Source organism: Glycine soja, chromosome 15 (assembly GCF_004193775.1).
Source record: "Glycine soja cultivar W05 chromosome 15, ASM419377v2, whole genome shotgun sequence".
In the NCBI taxonomy this organism is placed as follows: domain Eukaryota; kingdom Viridiplantae; phylum Streptophyta; class Magnoliopsida; order Fabales; family Fabaceae; genus Glycine; species Glycine soja.
This window is the reverse complement of record NC_041016.1, coordinates 113938-133442: the sequence shown is the minus strand read 5'-3', so window position 1 is coordinate 133442 and position 19505 is coordinate 113938. Positions and strand designations below refer to the sequence as shown.

Sequence of the window (19505 nt, the reverse complement as noted above, 5' to 3'; positions counted from 1 at the left end):
TCGTGATACCGTGAGCTACTAATTTGGGGGTTATTATTTTGACTTGACTCAACCTATGTTTGATAAGGCTCACTTTCCCCAATCAGAGTCGAGATACATGAATAATCCGAAAAAGCTCAAGATTGCTTCCTATGATATTAATAATAGCCTCCCCTATCAATTGGAGGGATAATTCAAAGGCTTCTACTTTCCCTCTGGAAGATGATAATCCTAAGCTTATCATGAATGAAATAATGATCTTGTCTCAACCCATCTTATTAAGGCAGGCTTAAAAAACTCAACAAAGGTATACACTCTAGGTACATCCAAACCCTAACTGTCTTACCTTTTACTCATTTTAACTGGAGCATCAAGGTCCTCGTAGGTGGCCTCTTCCCCACCTTTTGACCAAGTGCTAGCGCATTGGAAGCATCCTGCCATAGTGTAGTTGAACTCAAAGATCGACTTAAAGACTCATAAGAAGCACACATATATAAACCCTCTTGGATCACATTGAACCAATATGAATCCTCTTATTATTAAATAACATATTATTTTCATGTTAAAAGAAATAAAAAAAGAAAAATATAAATGATAAGTTGTACAGCCATTTGTAAATTATGATAGTTATCTTTTCTTTTTATCTCTAACCCAATATGTTTTATTATAAGGGAAGGATACAAATCCTTAACAATACAATATTTGCTATTCTCTTTCTAATTTACTATTTATTACTAGTTGGAATTTATAAAATAATAATGAATGATAAGTTAGGCTTGATTGTTAAATAAAAAATAAACCTATATCATTTTGTGAGCTTTAATAAATTCAAATTAATAATGCATTATATGTTTAAAAGAGTATATTAAAAAATTATATTATTAATATTTACCTTCCCATTATATTCCAAACATATATACCTCTCTTTTTTTTTTGGAAATTTTACTATTAAGTGATTTAAATATTAGTTAAGAAATATTTAATACATTTTATTAATAATTTTTTATTACAGAAAAAGGAAAACGTGAAATGCTTTTTTAGTATAATAAATATTTTTCATTAAATATGTATATTTTCATTTCCTTGATTAACATACTTGATTCAGGATAAATTAATATTATTAAAAAACTCACAAATAGATAAATCTTGAACTTGAACTATACCCAAATGAGTAAACCACGAATCATTTTTTTCTTTTATATTAATTATAATGAACAGAAACTTTCTGTATGTTATGCCAATAGCAATAGTAGTTAATTAAATAATTAAAAGTTACTAGAGAATATTTTTTTGGTGACTCTCAAGGTAAAATAAATTTGTATTTTCGCTCCGACAAACCAAACAACAAACACAAATGATATGCCTTTGAAGATACGCAAACCAGCTTGCAGTCGTACACCAACAGTATAATTGCAGCAGCCATATACTTCTGCATTATGAATCTATGATGCTTTTGGATTCACAAAAATCTACCATGCTCTAATTAATAGATAGTCTCTCTCTTATTCCTATTATAAAGTCTAAATTAAAAACTTAATTCTTATTATATCTCTTGGAGAATTAATTATTTTTTTATAAAATATTTTTAATTAAAGTAAATTTTAGAATGGTGTGCAAATGAAAGAAAGATAAACCTTTAATGTTTATTAGTTTATTCATAGAGATAATATTGAAAGAATATTAATTTTAAACAATTTAAAACTAATAAAAAAAAAGTAATAATAAACCAACAACAATGGCACGGTAACAAACATCGGAGAGAGAAAGGGAGGGGAGGGAAATAAGACCTGTCAAAAAAGAAAAAGGAAACTAGAAGGCAAAGAAAGAGAAAATAAATGCCGGTAACATGTGCTGGTGCCCTCGAAATTCCAGCTAAAAGCCAGTTACGGTTGCAAAATTTGAACTGATTCCATGGGCTGGAATTGAGTTGAGGCAACTATGCACATATCTGTCTTCATCATTTTCACTCCTTATAAGATCAGATAAACTTTACAGTTGGTGTGCGGTGTGCGGTGTGCCAACATAACAGAAAAGAGCCATTAAACTAGACGGCGCAAAATAATGTAAAAAGTAATTTCTTATTAATTGACAATATACAAGTTTTTATATTGATAATGTATAATAACTAGTATTTTTAAAAAGTCATATAATATATACTTGCTTATTAAAATCCATTTCAAGCGAAAGGTTGAAATTTGAAATCCTTACGTAAACTATGGTGTATGGTTTTAGGTGGTTGGAGAGTGTTTTTCGTATGGTTTAAGCGAAAATTACATTAAAATAAATACAGGGTTACGTATAATTTAAGTCTCTCAATCTTAAACCCATATCAATCTATGTTACCATGTCCATGACCGTGTTTTCCACATTTAATTATTAACTTGAATTATATATGATAAAATAAATCGTGATCAAATATTTAGTAAAATAAATTTGCCTAGAATTTTTTTACTGTCAGTTGTTTTATAAACTAGTACATTAGTAACATTACAAGTTGTCACCTAATGGTATATAATTTAAAATTAGGTAAAATGTTGACAATACGACATGTTAGCGGAAAAAATGGGGAGAATAAGACAAAAAAAAAATGGTGATAGATTGAAAAAAGAAATGAAGTGTTTTTACCTACGTTAGTACTGTATTTAGAAGGAGGGTTGTAGTTATGTGGGGTCGGGTAACGAAGCGATGAGATAAAATAAAATATTGATTGATTAATGTATAGTGTTAGTTATGGAGAGGGGACGAGACAACCCAATTACTTACTTACCCAAACCAGTTGTTGAAGAGAGAGTAATTTTATTTTTTGTGGTGGTGATTGGGGAACTGAGAGAGTGAGTGAGTGGAGTAGCAGAAGAGAAGATGGGATCTGTGTGTATCTGAGACTGTGCATCATCCCTGTTCCTAACGATTCTTCTGGACAGACAGGTACACACCTTCTTCACTTTCACTTTCCTTTGTACAGATCTTCTTCTCCATTGCATTGTATGACTAGTACATTACTGCTATCTCAATTTTTTTCTGGATCTCGCATGAGAGATGTAGAGATCTCAATCTGTCCTGTTCATTTGAGTTGAGAATTTAGATCTTCAATTTTCCATTCACCACACTCACGCCTTTTTGTTTCAGAGATAATATTAACTTAATATGACGACACCGTCTTGGCTCTTCTCCTTAAATGCACTTTACCATTCTACATTTAGGCAATGTCAGTCATCTACTTATGATTTTGTTTTTTCTCTCATTCTTCATTCTTCACTTCAACTCCAAGCTTTCCTTCCCTTCCCTTCGATTCTCTCTTTGTTATCTTCTCCTACCTCCCCATTACAAAGCCTATTTTCCACTACATCTATCACATCTTTATTTCTTTGCTACAATATATGTATTTTTCACTTGATTTCTTCAAATCCATGTCGTTTAAGCTTTTCAATCTCTCTGTCATTTTCACTTTGTTGCAGCGCACTGGTATTTTAAACAGGCCTGATGGGTTCTAGATTCCCATCTCATCAGCTCAGCAATGGCCTGTATGTATCAGGTCGCCCTGAACAGCCCAAAGAAAGAACTCCAACAATGACCTCAGTTGCCATGCCTTACACTGGTGGAGACATCAAGAAATCAGGAGAATTAGGGAAAATGTTTGATATCCCCATGGATGCTTCTAAATCTAGAAAATCTGGTCAGCTAAATAATGCTCCTTCACGGACTGGATCGTTTGCAGCTGCTGCTTCACATTCTGGACCTATCTTGCCAAATACTGCACCTCGTTCTATTTATACCACATCTTCTGGAGGCATGGCTGCTTCACTCTCAATGAAAAAGACCAATTCTGGTCCACTGAATAAACATGGGGAGCCTGTGAAGAAGTCTTCTGGACCGCAATCTGGTGGAGTGACACGCCAAAACTCTGGTCCAATTCCACATGTTCTTCCTACGACTGGTCTTATTACATCTGGTCCTCTAAATTCATCTGGGGCTCCAAGGAAGGTATCCGGTCCATTAGAGTTTTCAGGATCAATGAAATCACACACTTCTGTAACCCACAATCCAGCCATGACCACTCTTAGCCTAGATGATGAATATTCCTTCAGGAGGAACTTCCCAAAGCCAATATTGTGGTCTGTAATTCTGATTTTTGTTATGGGATTCATTGCTGGTGCTTTTATTCTTGGAGCTGTCCACAATGCCATTCTCCTTGTTGTTGTAGTAGTTCTTTTTGGTGCTGTTGCCGCATTGTTCACTTGGAACAGTTGTTGTGGGAGGACAGCCATTGTTGGTTTCATTTCTCGTTATCCTGATGCTGAGCTTAGAACTGCCAAGAATGGGCAATTTGTGAAGGTTTCTGGGGTATGTATATTAAATATTGACACATACATGTATATATTATTGATATTTGATTAATTAAGACAGAGTCATGCAAAAAGCATGATTGCATGCACAACTAACCATCCTTGTCTTTGTGGATAAGGGACTGATTATTATGTGATGGATATCGATGACTTGAATTGAATGGTTTCTGGGTGTCTCGTCTCTTTATCTGTGATTGTCCCATTCTGGTTGTTGTTGTGTGTGTGAGCATATATGAGAGAGGAATGCCAATGGTCTATTATTCATTTTGAAGGTTGTTACCTGTGGTAATGTTCCATTGGAGTCCTCCTTTCAAAAAGTTCCTAGATGTGTGTATACTTCTACAAGCTTGTTTGAATATCGAGGGTGGGATTCAAAAGCAGCCAACCCGAAGCATCGCCATTTTACATGGGGACTAAGAGCAGCTGAGGTAATTTCAATAATATGTTAAATCTTCTCTTTTCGGTTTTCCATTTTAATAAAGATTACCTTTGAATACTCTTGATATACCTTGACCATCATGGAGATATTAGCTTTTGTTTGTTCTGAACTTTCTTTACTTGTGCAAGAAAAAATCATTTTTTCCTTCCTATGGTCTAACATATCCTGTTGACCTAATTATGTAATCTTTCCTTCTATTTATAACCTTCAATATATCTCTATATTTACTTAAGTTACATTGTAATAAAACTATTCCTAGCAATGACTTGTATAGTACTATGATCAATTTCTGGGAGCTTATTGTTCCATGAGTATTCAAGCATTTTGAAAAGGGGGGGGAATTATTATTATTATTATCAACTTTCTACATAAGCATTTCAATGAATGCCTTTTTCTCCCCTTGCTTTTGATCAATTAATTCGTTGGAGCTTTGAATTCATACTTTGAAGGCTTTTATCTGCTATTCATTATGTGAGTATTCTCTAACTGTCACTAAGTATTATCTTCATGCCTGATGTGATAGGAATATTGTGTGTGTTGGGAAGTTTTGCATATAAATATGGTTAATTGAAGTTTGTCACCCTTCAATATTTACCTTGGCATTTGCATAATGCAGAGGCATGTGGTGGACTTCTACATTTCTGATTTCCAATCTGGATTGAGAGCATTGGTTAAAACAGGCTATGGTGCAAGGGTGACTCCTTATGTTGATGATTCTATTGTAATTGATGTTAACCCTGACAATAAAGATATGTCCCCAGAGTTTCTTCGGTGGTTGCGAGAGAGAAATCTTTCAAGTGATGATCGACTGATGCAATTAAAAGAAGGGTAAAGTTCTTCATCTTGCTGAAGAGTTGAAATTCTCCAGTTATATATTAGTGTAAAGGGAAATTGTTAAGATTAAACCTTTTCCAATAGTTGTTGAGGAGGGGGGAAAGTAGATATTGTTGACAGTACTAAATTTTCTTTTTTTTTGGGGGGTGGGGGGGTGAAGGGGTTTAAACTTGTTGCTTGGTGTCAAATATCTGGTCATGGGTCTTCCTATTGGTGTATACTGTATAGTAATGGTGTCAAATAGCCCTGTATAATTCATGTTATGCATCATGGTACTAATGGTGACAACAGCAACCTCTTTAGTGCATCAATACAATAAAGTTGGGATAACCCTCTGTACGTAGGATATTCTTATGAAACTTCCATTGATCTTTTTGTAGGTACATCAAAGAAGGTAGCACAGTCAGCGTAATGGGAGTTGTTCAAAGAAACGACAATGTGCTTATGATTGTCCCTCCTCCTGAGCCTTTGACTACCGGATGCCAATGGGCTAAATGTATATTTCCAGCTAGCCTTGAGGGTATTATTTTGAGATGTGAGGATACATCAAAGATTGATGTCATTCCAGTGTAGTTGCACTCTCCAGACACCTCTTAGGTATTCTTCTTTAAAGAAGTATTTTCTTACCTCATTTAAAAAAATGGTGGTTGATGTTTGTATTTTGTAAGTGTTATTGGTAAGCGTGATGAGTCTACAACTGACATCAGTGATTTTCTTTTTCCTACTCTCAACCCCTAGTTTGTTGTATAGCTAATGAGAATTCTTATTCGTTTATTATTCCTAAGGAGTTTATTCTTTTTAATGGATGTGGTTTTATGAAAGTGAGTTGTTTGTCGGTAGGACTAGCTGCTTTTAATTGTCATAGGTATATCATGCATGATATATATTTCCTGTTCAGTGAATTTTGGAAGAGGGTTACCATGAAGTAATACTTTTCCTTCTTTTGTCCCCTGTTTTGAAGTCTATGCCTGGCAGGTAGCCAAATGATATGCATTGTACAAACAATAAATTATATGCATGTTTTACTATTTCGCTTTTAGTAGGGATGTCATTGAAGTTGCACTATGCCGTTGCATTTTATTTTCACATACAAGACTATGGACCGTTCATATTGTGTATGGACTAAATAAGAGGGAAACCTTTCGTAACACCAACTTTTTTTTTATTATCATATTATTGATACCGAATATTCACATGTTAATAATTAATTTCTGTCAAGATACTTGCTTAATCACTTTCGGTAGAGTTTCTTTTTTTAATTCCATTTTTTCATTCAGAGGACTTAGATTTTGGCTTAAACATAAGCTGTTTGACCAAAATAGGATAGATTTTGAAGCAAAATACTCAAAAAAATATAACAAAATATTCGTAGGTTGTTTTTGTTGCGAGACAATTGTTTTTATTATTATAAATATTTTTATTCCAATAATGTCAAAAGTTGACAGAATACTTGTCACATGAAATTGAGTAACAATTTTTAAAAGAAATCGAAGTGTGCCTTGTAATAGGTTCACATGAAGTGTCGCAAGTTCATGTGAAATATAACTTTTAGTTGAGAAAATTAATAGTTAATCTTCTAATTTTAATTTTGATTTTGTTTTTCTTCTTTAGTTTTTATTGGTTCAGTTTAGTTTTTTAAACTTTTCATTTGTCATTTTGTCTTTTCATTAATTTTTAACATAATGGTATTAAATTTAATTTTAGTTCATAAGAATTTCGTTGGAATTTTTAAATTTAATCTCACCATGATTTTTTATATATTGGACATGACTCATGATTACCAAACCAAGCAAACAAGCAAACGAGACAAGGCTGTCATCACAACCCCTAGTCAACATAAGGATCACTTGGGCGACCAAATTGACTAGCAGGATTTTTTTTTATTGAAACATAAGTTTTGATAAATAATGGGTAGAAGGAAGAGAATATAATAAGATATTTAGGGAAAAAATTATAAAATATTTTAAGATTTGTTGTATATTTCAAGATATATTCGTTATTTCATAGAAAAATAAAAATAAAAGTTATCCAATTCAAACCATTTTTAATTATATTGGATTAAATCAAAATTGATATTGTATTCAAATAAAACACATTTAATTTTATATTTGAATTAATTTTTTTTTACCTAAACTCCAATATAAATCAAATTGTTAACACCATTATCTTTACAGTCCAATTCTACCAATGAATTAGGTTCAGTTGAATCTAAGAAATATTGACCTAACCACCCCTTGCAATTTGCATGATGGAATATATACATGTTCCTCAATTTGATTCAAAACTTCCTATTTTATTCTAGTCCTAATGTTCTAGTAACTTACTGCTGTTAAATAAACCTATAAGAACTTGTTATAAAATGGCTTTTGATACGAATTACTGCGTATAGCTTACTTTTATATATATATAGGTAAAACTTCGTACCCCATTGCCCAGAGGCTCTTCGCTATGCGAAGGTATGAGGGAGGGATGTTGTACGCAGCCTTACCCTTGCATATGCAAAGAGGCTGTTTCCGGATTCGAACCCATGACCAACAAGTCACCAAGGCACAACTTTACCGCTGCACCAGGGCTCGCCCTCTATACCTTCATATAGGTGTATGAAATATTTTTCATGCAGCTGTTAGTGTAATGTATAAGAGAATATCAATGTAATGTTTTCAAATATTAGAGGAGTGTTAGTGTAATATAAAGGGGAATTATTTGTAATTTGAAAAAGAAAAAAAAAATCAGGAAGTATTTGCTCTAGATTTAAAAATTTTGGAAAGGAAAAATCTACATTCGATTATAATATTTTGTATAGAAATGAAAAAAATATTGTAAAATAAGTTACATCAAGGGACTTATACAAGTTACAAATACAAAATATCTCATGTTCATAGGATCTGCACCTTTTTCCTTTATACTCCACCAAACAACATTGATTCACAAGAGCAATTTTCTAGGTGAACTGCATGTTTCTTTCACAAGTTTCGCCAGAAAAATATAAATTAAAAATAAAGAATCAAAATAGAGTACAATAAACAACACCCATGTGGCTGTGCACTGCCAGTTGGTGCCCAAACAGCCATATTAATGGGGCATCACTCTGAACAGACCAATGTGATCTACAAATGTGAAGGGGACCATGGAGACAAGCCGCAAATACAACAAATTCAATGTGACTATGCAGAAGATGCATCCTGCAGTTAGAAGAGGAATACGGATGCTCTTATGACAGTAGTGATGCAATGAAAATAAAATGTAAGCAAAGAATTGGAATTCAAATTATGGGGATGCTTACATAGACAATGCACAAGAATGTTGCAAGCAAGGTAAAAATTTGATAGAGGTGCATTGTGGAGGATGATTTTGATGACTAACATTGGCATCAAAGAATTGGAATTCAAATTATGGGGATGCTTACATAGACAATGCACAAGAATGTTGCAAGCAAGGTAAAAATTTGATAGAGGTGCATTGTGGAGGATGATTTTGATGACTAACATTGGCATTTTAGATTAAAAAAAAAAAAACATGCAACATTTACCTTCTATAAAGTGCTACAAAGAGGTCTGTACACAGATAATACATTAATATGGGTTGAATGAAACCAAGCAGTTTAAACCTAGCATCTAAACAATGAAGAGCATAAATTTTAAAGAGAAAGAATGGGATATGCATATACCAACTAGTAAAGGCCCAACATCCTTAGCTCTGTCACATGGCTGGGGTCAAGTTCAGGCACATTCTTTACATGTTCTCGATCTTCAACCACATATTCCTAAAATTGAAAAGGTAAAGAACAACGTGAAGAGTTGAATGCCTAAAAAATTTCATAAAAGATAAATTGCTATTCCTTATAAAAATCAATTGTAATCCTTAAATGATACAAAAACAAAAATTTAAATGATGCATTTCCCTGAAAATGCATATCTTAAGACCAAGAGACTTGTTTAGTTGCAATCATATTACTAGTCTTAAATAACACGCTTTTGTTTTCCGGAGATTACAAGTCAAATTGATATTAATTCATGTATTAAATAGCAGACCTTAGTCAATTCTTGTTTGGCAAGAACATGGTAGTGGCGTTCATTGATTCTTTGACCACATATTATCGCTATGAAGAAGCCATAGAGCAAACCAACCAAAACAATGGCTAGAACTGCAACATAGAGAAATATAATGAAGTTTCCATTTTAGTGATTAAGATAGTATACCAGCGTACATATATACCATTTAGTTTACCAACTAATTGACAAACTTTAACATTCTAGCATAAAACAAACATAAAGTGAAAGAAAAGCTACAAACATTGCCCATGAAATTTCTTGCAGGGAAGCAATGGGTATATACCAGCCATTGTATAAAATCCATATGGATGTTCTTCATAACCAAACATTTCCCTCAGTTCATCTCCATAAAATTTGTACACAAGCACTCCCAAGAAAGCAACAACCTGTTAAAATTAGAAAAGGTAGAGTAACAAATAATCTTTCAAGTGAGTACTTTTAATAAATTTAAAATGCATAGCAATAGTGTCTATCAAATCAACCGCAAAATGAAACTTGAGAACAAAATCCTGCTTCATTACTTCCTTTCACACTTTCACTCCATTCTGATTTGGTTTTGGGTTAGGTGGGATATTTAACATTACAATCAACAAACATATGCTTTCTACTATGTGTCTATGTCTATAACACTTCACCCACAGTAACCAAACAAGTTTCAGTTTCAGTGAAAGCTATCATAAAGAATAATAATTTGTGATGTTACTGAGATTATAAGAAACTCTAGTCACTTGTGTATGATCAAACTATTATGCCTTTGGAACTAAATCAATTGCAGCTCTTGTTAGGTTACAAATTTTAATAATGTGCCATGTACAGCCACTGTATAGATAACAACTAATGTTAATTTGCTATTACATAAAACTAGGGAGCAGGGGCGGAGCTTCTTGTTTTGAGCTCCCCTACACTCCCAATGGCTACACATAACACTGACAAATTTTTTGCCTAATTGATTTTTTAGTCTCTTCGGTATCATGATTGTGCAATTTTGGTTTCTCAGATTTCAATTGCACCAATTGGATCCTTCAAGTTTTCTCCCATTTACAATCAAGTCTCTTCTTCGTGACTTGATCAAATATTTAACAGCATTAGCTGACAAGGTAAATTGGACATGACATGACAATTAGTAAATACAATATACCAACTAAAAACATAGAATATTTGAACTACAATGACCTAAAAAGGTAATCTGATTGTATTGATTTAATTGTTGAGTTCACGATACTTGTGGGTAAATTATTGTATTCATAATCATAACATCAAAAAACAACAAATGAAATGCCTTATCATTCTGGGCAAATTAATGACTTAAATACAAGCTTTTGAATAGCACGCCGTACTGGCAAAACAGTACGGAGCAGTCAAGGGTTGCTGTAGTAGAGTGGTTTAATGTAGTGGCTGTAACAGAACAAATTGCAACCATAGTGGCATCGTGTTGATTCTAAAATCCCTCTGAACAAAGACATTAGGCCTTTTTTGGGTGGTTATTTTTGGGATTTCAATTTCCAAAAATGAAATCTACAGTTGTAATGATAGTGAAGATGATAAAGACTTGGATTTAGAAGATGATTACCGATTCCTATCTAGGAAACTTGTATTTGACTTTTGTTGGTATTTACTTGTATGTTTTGTTTAAGATATCTATGATTTTTTATTGTTAATTATAAATGTCATTAATTTTGAGTAACTTTAACATTTTTTAGAATTTATAGTACATAGTATACATTATAAAAAACTATATAAAAAATTTCAAAATAGCAGCTATCCTGCTTCAGTGTTTTTGGAGCCGGTCACTACGCACCACTATCTGGGATTTAAAACATTGCTTAAATATTGGACAAAATAAGGATTGAGAGACTTGATTGTAAATGAGAGAAAACGTGAAAGGCTCAATTGCCCCAATTGAATTCTAGGGGACCAAAATCACACGATTACAATACTTGGGAGACTAAAAATGTCATAATACCAAAAAAATTTACATGCAATTTTTCCAAAGGAAAAAATATCTTGAACATATCCACTTCAATCGTGTTCTTTCACTTTGGCATTCCCAACCAAAAGTTACTTGCGTACAACCAAACTAAAATGCTTGTAATGCTAGATTTATCAGTGTGTGCTTCTGGAAGAAATTAGACACGCTAAAAATATTGAATTACCTAGGGGTGTTTCCTTCCATAAAGCACTACTACTAATTAAGAAAACACATTGAAGTGAGGTTCCATAAAATGATTTGTTACATCAGAGAGGAAAATTGTCAACTGAGATTTCTTCCTAGCATCATCACAACTATTTGCACAGTACACCTTCACCTATATGAAACTATATAGATTCCTAGGGGATATGGCAGCAATATCAATGACTGAGACTCAAGAGAACTACATAGGGGAGTGATGAACACAAATAGGAAGGCTCATGTCAACCAGCAGAAAATGAAAAACATCAATACAAATAGGATGATTGATGTCAACCAGCAGAAAACAAAAAGGGAAAGAAAGGGAAAAGGTAATGTCATCAGCATGAGTTACGACTTAGGAGTACGAATTTCACAATACATGAATGAGTAATCAATCTCATACCAGCTGAACAATTATGAAAATGAATGCATGATCTCTAGCAACAAGGAACTGAAATTTTAATCTCAACCACCACCGATCTGGTGGGACATTTGCACGTAATATGAAGACAGCTCTGCACTCTGTACAGTGAGAAAACGCGAACCCCTCCTAGTACCACAGAAGAAATGAGAAGTCAGTAAGTATTGCAGAATCATAAATACACCATACACCTTCGCAGAACAATGAAAGGAACATAGAATAGATCAACACTAGATTTCTAAAGCAAATAGATAGTTCTACTGCATTTGAATCAGATATTACTATTACTATTATTATTAATATTATTATTATTATGACCAAGAAGGAAAAATGAAGTTACCTTGGTGGATCTCCAATTATCGAGACATGATCTGTGGACGTACTTTTGCGTACCTTTGCAATGGCATGGAGCAATTAAATCTTCTCCTGAAAAAGGTTAGTAAAGAGTTTAAAATACATATGAGATGCAAGTTGGCTGTAAGTCTCTGAATATCTTGGGTTGTGAAATCATCTAAGGGAATGGATATGAATAAGTGAATAAACCTCCAATATCGAGGCATATTCGGCATTGTGGCTGATCTGCATTTACGAGATGACAAGTCTCATCAACCCGAACGTTTTGTAAATCATCATCGCCGGAAGCAGCAGCAGAAATAGGAATAATTTCACAGGAAAAGGAGGATTCTCCGGGTGGTGGCAAATGAAGATGGTGATGATTCAAGATGGGTTCGCTTTCTGAACATTCTTCCTTGTCACCATTTGACGCTAATTGCATTTCGGGAAAGGTATAATCAGAATTAAACAATGAGATTCATTGGCAGAACTATAATTACTAAAGACCATTTCAACAGAAGAAAGAAACCTACAAATTGCAAAGGGGAAAAAGTTAGTTAATGTAAATTGTTCTAACTTCTAAGCCTAAGCCTAATTGATAACAATAATAATATCTGCCGCTAGAGCTGTAGAGAGAATAAAAACAAACAAGATCTAACAAGTAGAAGATGTGTTCATTTTTCTGGATCGAAAAACAAAACGAGCTGGCTTAATTGATTGATTGATTGCATAAAGATAAGACTTACCTCACCTTAATAATAAGTAATAAGCACCAAATAGAGAGACCTGCAACTGCAATCGAATCCCGATTTTGATTTCATTGGTTAGATCAGATGAATCAAATTCAAGTTTGAACTTGAATGAACAATCAAAACAATATCAACCCCTATTCCTGCACTATTTTTGTTTTTGTTATTTTCAGGGGGAGTTGATATTGGCACTCCCTAAATTGCTATTGGCGCTACTATAACGTTAAAATTACTCGATTACCCTTCCTCACACTCCCTCCCCTTCCCCTCTCTTCGTTTAGAACCCTTCCTCACCCCAAACAACTCTACCGCCGCACCACTCCAGATCTGATCATCACTGCACCATCTGAGCACTATCAAGGCCACGGGCACCCCACCCATTTCCAAATTTGTCATGCACATCCCACCCACATAGAGGGTGCATACAAGGGAGGGGGAGGAGTTGCGGACAAGGGCAGCGGCAGAGCCAGAGATGAGGTACACAAGGCGTGGAGGGAGGGGGGAGGAAGGATTGTTGAAAAGTATACAACAAAATTTTATTTTCATTATTTCTATTTTAAATAATAAAATCATATTTTCATTATTTTTATTTTTTTACGAATCTACAATGAAATTACATTTCATTTTTGATTGTTTTTTCAGCTCCCATATATGAAACGGAGACATGATTTTTTTGTATTTCGATCTAGGGGCAGTTTTAGGATAAACCAAAAAGGCACCACACCAATAGTGTCATTAGTAAGTTCCAATAGAAAATCCTTTTCAAGCTTGGACATTTGGAGCCCAACTAATAGGCCCAACATGGGTGGGGTCTTCTCAGGGTGTTGCTAGGTGCACCCAGCACTATTGATGGTGCACCCTGTACATTTTGAAAATGCCAATAATGCCCCTCTCTGTTTTTTCTTTAAATTGACACCGGTTGCTGTGTTTCTTTTGTGTTTGAAAGCTTGGTTTTTGTTATTATGGTCCGGTTTCTTTTGTTGGTGGTCGTTTTGCAAGTGTTGGGAGAGGTAGTGATTCGGTGGAGGTGAAAGTTTACTGTTGGTGGTTTTATTTCGACGGAGGTACACATTTTTTTTTTTCTGGGTAACTGGTATTTTAATAGATCTAGTATTATTAACATACAAATAAACTAAATCCGTAAATTGTATGCATATGAAGTACATTCGTAAGTAAGAATTACAACATGCAGATGAAGTATATCCGTAAGTTTCAATTTATACCTATGGATGTAATTCATCCGTATAAAGAATACGGATGTATTTCATTCGTAAGCTTTATACAGATGTACATCATCCGTATAAAGGATACGGATGTACTACATCAGTATGCTTTATACGGATGTACTTCATCCGTAAATTTTGTTTTTTAATTTTTTTTAGATTATTTTTAAATTTGTAAATAATTTAGATTTAATAAAATTATTAATAATATGTTGTATTTTTTATAACATATTTTAGAAATTGTAAATTATTTATTTATTACAAATTATATATAGTGTAAGTAAAAGATTAAATTATTTAGGTATAATAATTGTATTTATTTGAATTAGTAAAATGCTAATTTAGTTGTTAGTTATAATTTTGTATATTTTTTTTGTAGTCCTTATAGTGAAATTTTTTTGTTAATCAGGAATTATTAAGTTATTACATGTTAAATATAATATAAGTAAAAAAATGATATTATGAAGGTGCAAAATTTGTATTTGTTTGAAGTATTTTTATGTTAAATTAGGTGTTTCCTAAAAAAGTTTATTATTGTGTTTTTGTAATTCCTATCGTGTAATTTTTTGTAGAAATTATAAATTATTTAGTTATTATAAATTAAATATAGTATAAGTAAAAGTGAAATTATTTAGGTACAAAATATTTATTTAGTTTAAGTAAATTATTTAGTTCTAAATTTTGAATGTAGTTGTATTAGTTGGTAATATGCATGTAGTTAATATATTTTTAAGCCTAACCATAGATTGACATTTTATTAAACCAAAATTCAACATGTACTAGTACATATAAAAGTATTTCCAGTGTGGTTAGTTTGCTTGACTGAACATATGCGATCCCGCTTGTAATCTCAATAAGATTCATACATATCTTACATGCCAGTATATTAAAATAAGGTTCTGATCTAGTTTAAGTTCCCCTGAATCATATTCTCCATATAAGGAGAGCAAAGATCATGCACCAAATGAATTGCATTGAGTGGATGAATATAAAGACAACGTCTGCAGCTGATCCTCCTGATATAACTCCATATCCATGTTATATTTTCCTTACTCTTCAAAATTATTATACCTTTTACCTTATGACTCTGAATTTCCTTTGCACAAGCTCTTGTTTGCGAATCATTTAAATATCAATAGAAGATTGGTGACCGTGGAAGTATTTAAGCCATATTTGATGCATCTTCTGAAATATCTACTTATGCAAGAAAATATGTGTAAAGAATCTTCTCTTTCCCGTGCCCAAAAAATGGCATGACTCTATCTCTATACACAAATAGAAAAGGTAACCGATGGAACTACCACAAAAATATAACCTCGCTCATCCAGGTGCCAAGTTTTGTTAGTGGTTTTGATATAGAAAAGAAGGTCCTTCGTAGAAGCTTAGACTGTAAGTAATCCAGTTTTTCCACAATTAATAATAGACCCTTCTGCTTCTCAGTTGCGTAACCACGCCTACAATAAAAAAAGATTGATAACCAGAGATATAAAATTCAATATGCAAGGGCGAACATGCAGAAATAATGTGTATGGGAATTACCTAAATATTATGGCATTAGACTCATACGCTCTCTTCCAATCAACATACGTTGGCAAGGTAAGGAGATAGTCTGTGTTCAATGCAGACGTTAACATCAGGTCCCTAGCTGATAGTTCTTCAAATTGTGCATTTGAAAGAAGCTGCATGAAAGCTCGTTGGAAACGGGTAGCAATGGTAACTCTGCCAGCAAATTTGGAATAATGAGTCAAGGAAAGCACCGTTTTAAACCAAGAAAATGGTAATGGTGTGTGTGTGATGGGAGTGGGACAAACCTGGAAGTGGTAGGTATGTCGAGAGATCGTAAAAGAGCGGTGAGGTCCAAAGCAGGCTGATAGTCATAGAGGTTTCCTTCCTCCTTGCCATTGGAATTGGACACTAGTTGTTGGAGTGAACTGGCATCAATATCATCTTGTATATAGAGGATGATGGCGTCTAGGAAACAGGGATGTGTTTCTGTCTGGCACTCGTATTTTAGAAATTCCTTCATCATCACATCTGACACTGGGATAGTTGTTGATACTGGTGGTATTGTGAGGATGTCTCCACCACGGAGAACAAGGAACCCTCTGACTCTGACTCAGACCCACACAGATACTGCCATGTGACTGTGGAATTGGAACAAGAGCCTTGCTCGCCAAAGTGTGTATGTGCCAACAATATGACATCTGGAATGGATTCAATTCTCTTCTCTTCTGATCAACAACATCGCTCACCTCTCCTCTCTACATTCTTTCTTTTTGTTGATAAGTGGCTATCCTCTGTTGTATGGTTCTCAAAATTACCCCCAACACAAACATCACACTCGTTAAAATCATTTTCCTTATTATTATAAAATTCAAATCATTCTGCATTTCTTAACCATTTACACGAAATAAGAAATTTATTTTAAATAAATTAAAATTCTTAAAATGATAGATAATTTAAAATAGAACAAATATTATTTGTCAAAACTCGTATTATATATATATATATATATATATATATATATATATATATAATTAATACACTTGAGAATTTAAACTATAAATTAACGTCTGCAAAAAAAAAATTAGTACATTTTTTAAATTGAAATATGTTAAATTTTGGTTCGGAACTAAGTTCAGATAAATATAAACGTATATGACAATTTGTGTGTGTTAAAATTTATCATAAGTTGTAGAATTTTTTTAAAATGTAATTTGTAACAGTTTTTCTATAACTTTTGACGTTTTTTTTTATAATTTATGATATTTTTTTATCCCAAAATATTCAGCCCTCACAAATTACAAAAAAAAACATTACATATTATGGAATGAAAAACATATTATAAATTTTGCACAGATTACATTTTTATGATAAAGAAAAACATATTTTAACCTAAAAATTATATATAAAATATAACACATAGGGATGGATTTTTTTTCTAAAAGCAAGTATAAATTTTTGAGTCACTTCATGCAGACTAACAACTTATCTAAAATTACATTAATATCTAAATTATTATTGTGAAATTATATTTTTTAATATTATATATTTTTATCATAATATTTTTAGCTTAAATGACTTTGTTCATGTAAAGTTTATGGTTGTTACTTTTCTGACTTAAATAATTATTTTTTTTTACGAATGTCAAATGTTTGGGAAAAAATGTAACAAATGGAGATGAATATTTTTCATTAAAGTATGAAGAAAAATTTAAACTTTACTTACCATATTATATATATATAATATAAAACATGGGAATGAATTTTTTTGGACAAATTATATTTTTAGTCCTTAAATTTTTAGTAATTTTTGTTTTTAATCCTTGAATTTTAATTTGATTAGTCTTGATCTCTAAATTATTTTTCCATTTGGCTTTAGTATGTGTCGTTAAGTTTTACCATTAGTGATGATATGATAATTATATTTTGTGGTGACTTTTGTTTTAGAGGTTAAAAACTGCTAGAAAAATTATTTGATTGAGTCATCTAAAATATTTTAACCATTTTCTAAAAACTTTTTAGCTACTAGAAATTGCTTCTCTAAAAAACTAAGAGCTGCCACAACAATTACTTGAGAAACAACTCCTTCATTGAAGCAGAGTAGCTTTTGCACCTTCCACTGCAAGCGTTGTACGGATTACTAGAATGAAGCACAAGTTGCTTCAACAAGCAAGGGTGCTTCGAGATTTTTCTAATAAAACAAGAAAAAATGAAGATAAATTCAAATTAGTAGTCATTATGCTTCATTTAAAATTTTTATGACCGTTTAGTAACGATAAAATTTAGGATAGTTTATATATTTTTTTATTTTACCATTATATATAAATAGGGGTGCTTTAAAAAAAATACACAACTAAACCTCTCAAATTTTTCTCACTTTTATCCTAAAAAGATTTCTCAACTTCTTTGATTTGTTTTCATTCAATGAATCCAAACCAAAATTCTTTCCATATGAATATGTGGTTTAATTTGATGTCAAATTATCAACAATCGGCAAATTTAAATTTTCAAAATTCTCCAAATTTACCCAACCTATAAAATAATCCTAATATAGTTAATTTTGAATATCATACACCTTTATTTCATCCATATAAATTTTAATATATCAACCAATTATTCATTCCATGAATCAAGGATTTTCAATGGATACAAGACAAATGTAATGAAAAAGAGCATGACACACCATTTGAGTTTGCGTTAGAGTCTCAAATAAAATATGTAACTTTTATTATTTTAATTAGTGTCTTCAATGTTGTGTTATTTGTACAAGGTTAGTTATTTTTATCATTTTAAATAAATATAATTTATTTATGTTTTTTTATTGTGCCAAAAAATATTTTAAATAATAATAGACTAAAAAAAATTAATTAAAAAATAAATAAGATAATTATAAATTAATAAATAAGTTAATAATAAGATATAACGACATAAGCTTTTTGGTGGGACTTTGAAAGCACCATAAAAGAGTTGTTCCATTGTAGAGATATGGTTAGAGGTACTTGTATTGGATAAAGTAAAAATAAATTATGTGCACAAGCATGTCCCATTGGAAACAACTTTCCAGAGTTGTTCCATTGTGGATGCTCTAAAAAACTAAAAAACTTGTACAATGAATCTCTAACACTTTGGAATACCATGACCACATTCCTTAAGTTCACCAAGTAATTTAGTTAACCCTAAAATCACCAAAGTATAGTTCCCCATCCCCATCCCACATTATCAAAAAATTACATCATCACAAAAAATACCACACCTTTTTCAAATTCATCCACAAAAATTGTTCTTTATTCTTCAGGAAAGTTAAAGTTTATTAGTGGTCAAATTAATCACTTGAGGGATAGTAAAATCGGGAACAAGCAATGACCAAATTCACGAATCTATTTTGCTTGAACCCCTTTGTAAGGCTTTTGCCGGAGATATTGGTGGTGTAGAAGGAGATAAGAGAGACCATGGCACTCAT

General features: G+C 32.4%; 3 protein-coding genes across 3 annotated transcripts; 1 reads left to right on the top strand and 2 right to left on the bottom strand.

The window, feature by feature from the left end:
- Nucleotides 1-2698: 2698 nt before the first annotated feature.
- LOC114388403 (uncharacterized membrane protein At1g16860-like) lies at nucleotides 2699-6434 on the top strand. Its single transcript, XM_028348880.1, has 5 exons — nucleotides 2699-2904; nucleotides 3435-4320; nucleotides 4595-4750; nucleotides 5378-5589; nucleotides 5976-6434. Exons 2-5 carry the CDS (start codon nucleotides 3460-3462, stop codon nucleotides 6166-6168), a joined length of 1422 nt encoding a protein of 473 aa, XP_028204681.1. The 5' UTR covers nucleotides 2699-2904; nucleotides 3435-3459; the 3' UTR covers nucleotides 6169-6434.
- Nucleotides 6435-8353: 1919 nt separating this feature from the next.
- Nucleotides 8354-13457, bottom strand: LOC114388584 (E3 ubiquitin-protein ligase MARCH2-like). Its single transcript, XM_028349149.1, has 8 exons — nucleotides 13323-13457; nucleotides 12782-13100; nucleotides 12579-12664; nucleotides 12221-12367; nucleotides 9931-10033; nucleotides 9627-9739; nucleotides 9263-9358; nucleotides 8354-8777 (listed from the first exon to the last, which is right to left on the bottom strand). The coding sequence occupies exons 2-7, from the start codon at nucleotides 13011-13013 to the stop codon at nucleotides 9266-9268; spliced, it is 774 nt and encodes a 257-aa protein (XP_028204950.1). The 5' UTR covers nucleotides 13014-13100; nucleotides 13323-13457; the 3' UTR covers nucleotides 8354-8777; nucleotides 9263-9265.
- A 1931-nt stretch (nucleotides 13458-15388) lies between these two features.
- On the bottom strand, nucleotides 15389-16835 carry LOC114387617. The gene is made up of 3 exons (XM_028347818.1): nucleotides 16355-16835; nucleotides 16083-16262; nucleotides 15389-15997 (listed from the first exon to the last, which is right to left on the bottom strand). Exons 1-3 carry the CDS (start codon nucleotides 16570-16572, stop codon nucleotides 15841-15843), a joined length of 555 nt encoding a protein of 184 aa, XP_028203619.1. The 5' UTR covers nucleotides 16573-16835; the 3' UTR covers nucleotides 15389-15840.
- Between the last annotated feature and the right edge of the window lie 2670 nt (nucleotides 16836-19505).

What these genes read in the sequence shown, in the direction of transcription:
- LOC114388403 (XM_028348880.1), top strand. Translation starts at nt 3,460, where the DNA reads ATGGGTTCTAGATTCCCATCTCATCAGCTCAGCAATGGCCTGTATGTA. An exon ending in AATTTGTGAAGGTTTCTGGG is followed by an intron (nt 4,321 to 4,594) that starts GTATGTATATTA and finishes TTCATTTTGAAG; the next exon opens with GTTGTTACCTGTGGTAATGT. An exon ending in CTGATGCAATTAAAAGAAGG is followed by an intron (nt 5,590 to 5,975) that starts GTAAAGTTCTTC and finishes ATCTTTTTGTAG; the next exon opens with GTACATCAAAGAAGGTAGCA.
- LOC114388584 (XM_028349149.1), bottom strand. Translation starts at nt 13,013, where the DNA reads ATGCAATTAGCGTCAAATGGTGACAAGGAAGAATGTTCAGAAAGCGAA. An exon ending in ATAATTGGAGATCCACCAAG is followed by an intron (nt 12,368 to 12,578) that starts GTAACTTCATTT and finishes CTGTGGTACTAG; the next exon opens with GAGGGGTTCGCGTTTTCTCA. An exon ending in TTTTCATAATTGTTCAGCTG is followed by an intron (nt 10,034 to 12,220) that starts GTATGAGATTGA and finishes TAATTTTAACAG; the next exon opens with GTTGTTGCTTTCTTGGGAGT.
- LOC114387617 (XM_028347818.1), bottom strand. Translation starts at nt 16,572, where the DNA reads ATGATGAAGGAATTTCTAAAATACGAGTGCCAGACAGAAACACATCCC. An exon ending in GACATACCTACCACTTCCAG is followed by an intron (nt 16,263 to 16,354) that starts GTTTGTCCCACT and finishes ATTTGCTGGCAG; the next exon opens with AGTTACCATTGCTACCCGTT. An exon ending in TCTAATGCCATAATATTTAG is followed by an intron (nt 15,998 to 16,082) that starts GTAATTCCCATA and finishes TTTTTATTGTAG; the next exon opens with GCGTGGTTACGCAACTGAGA.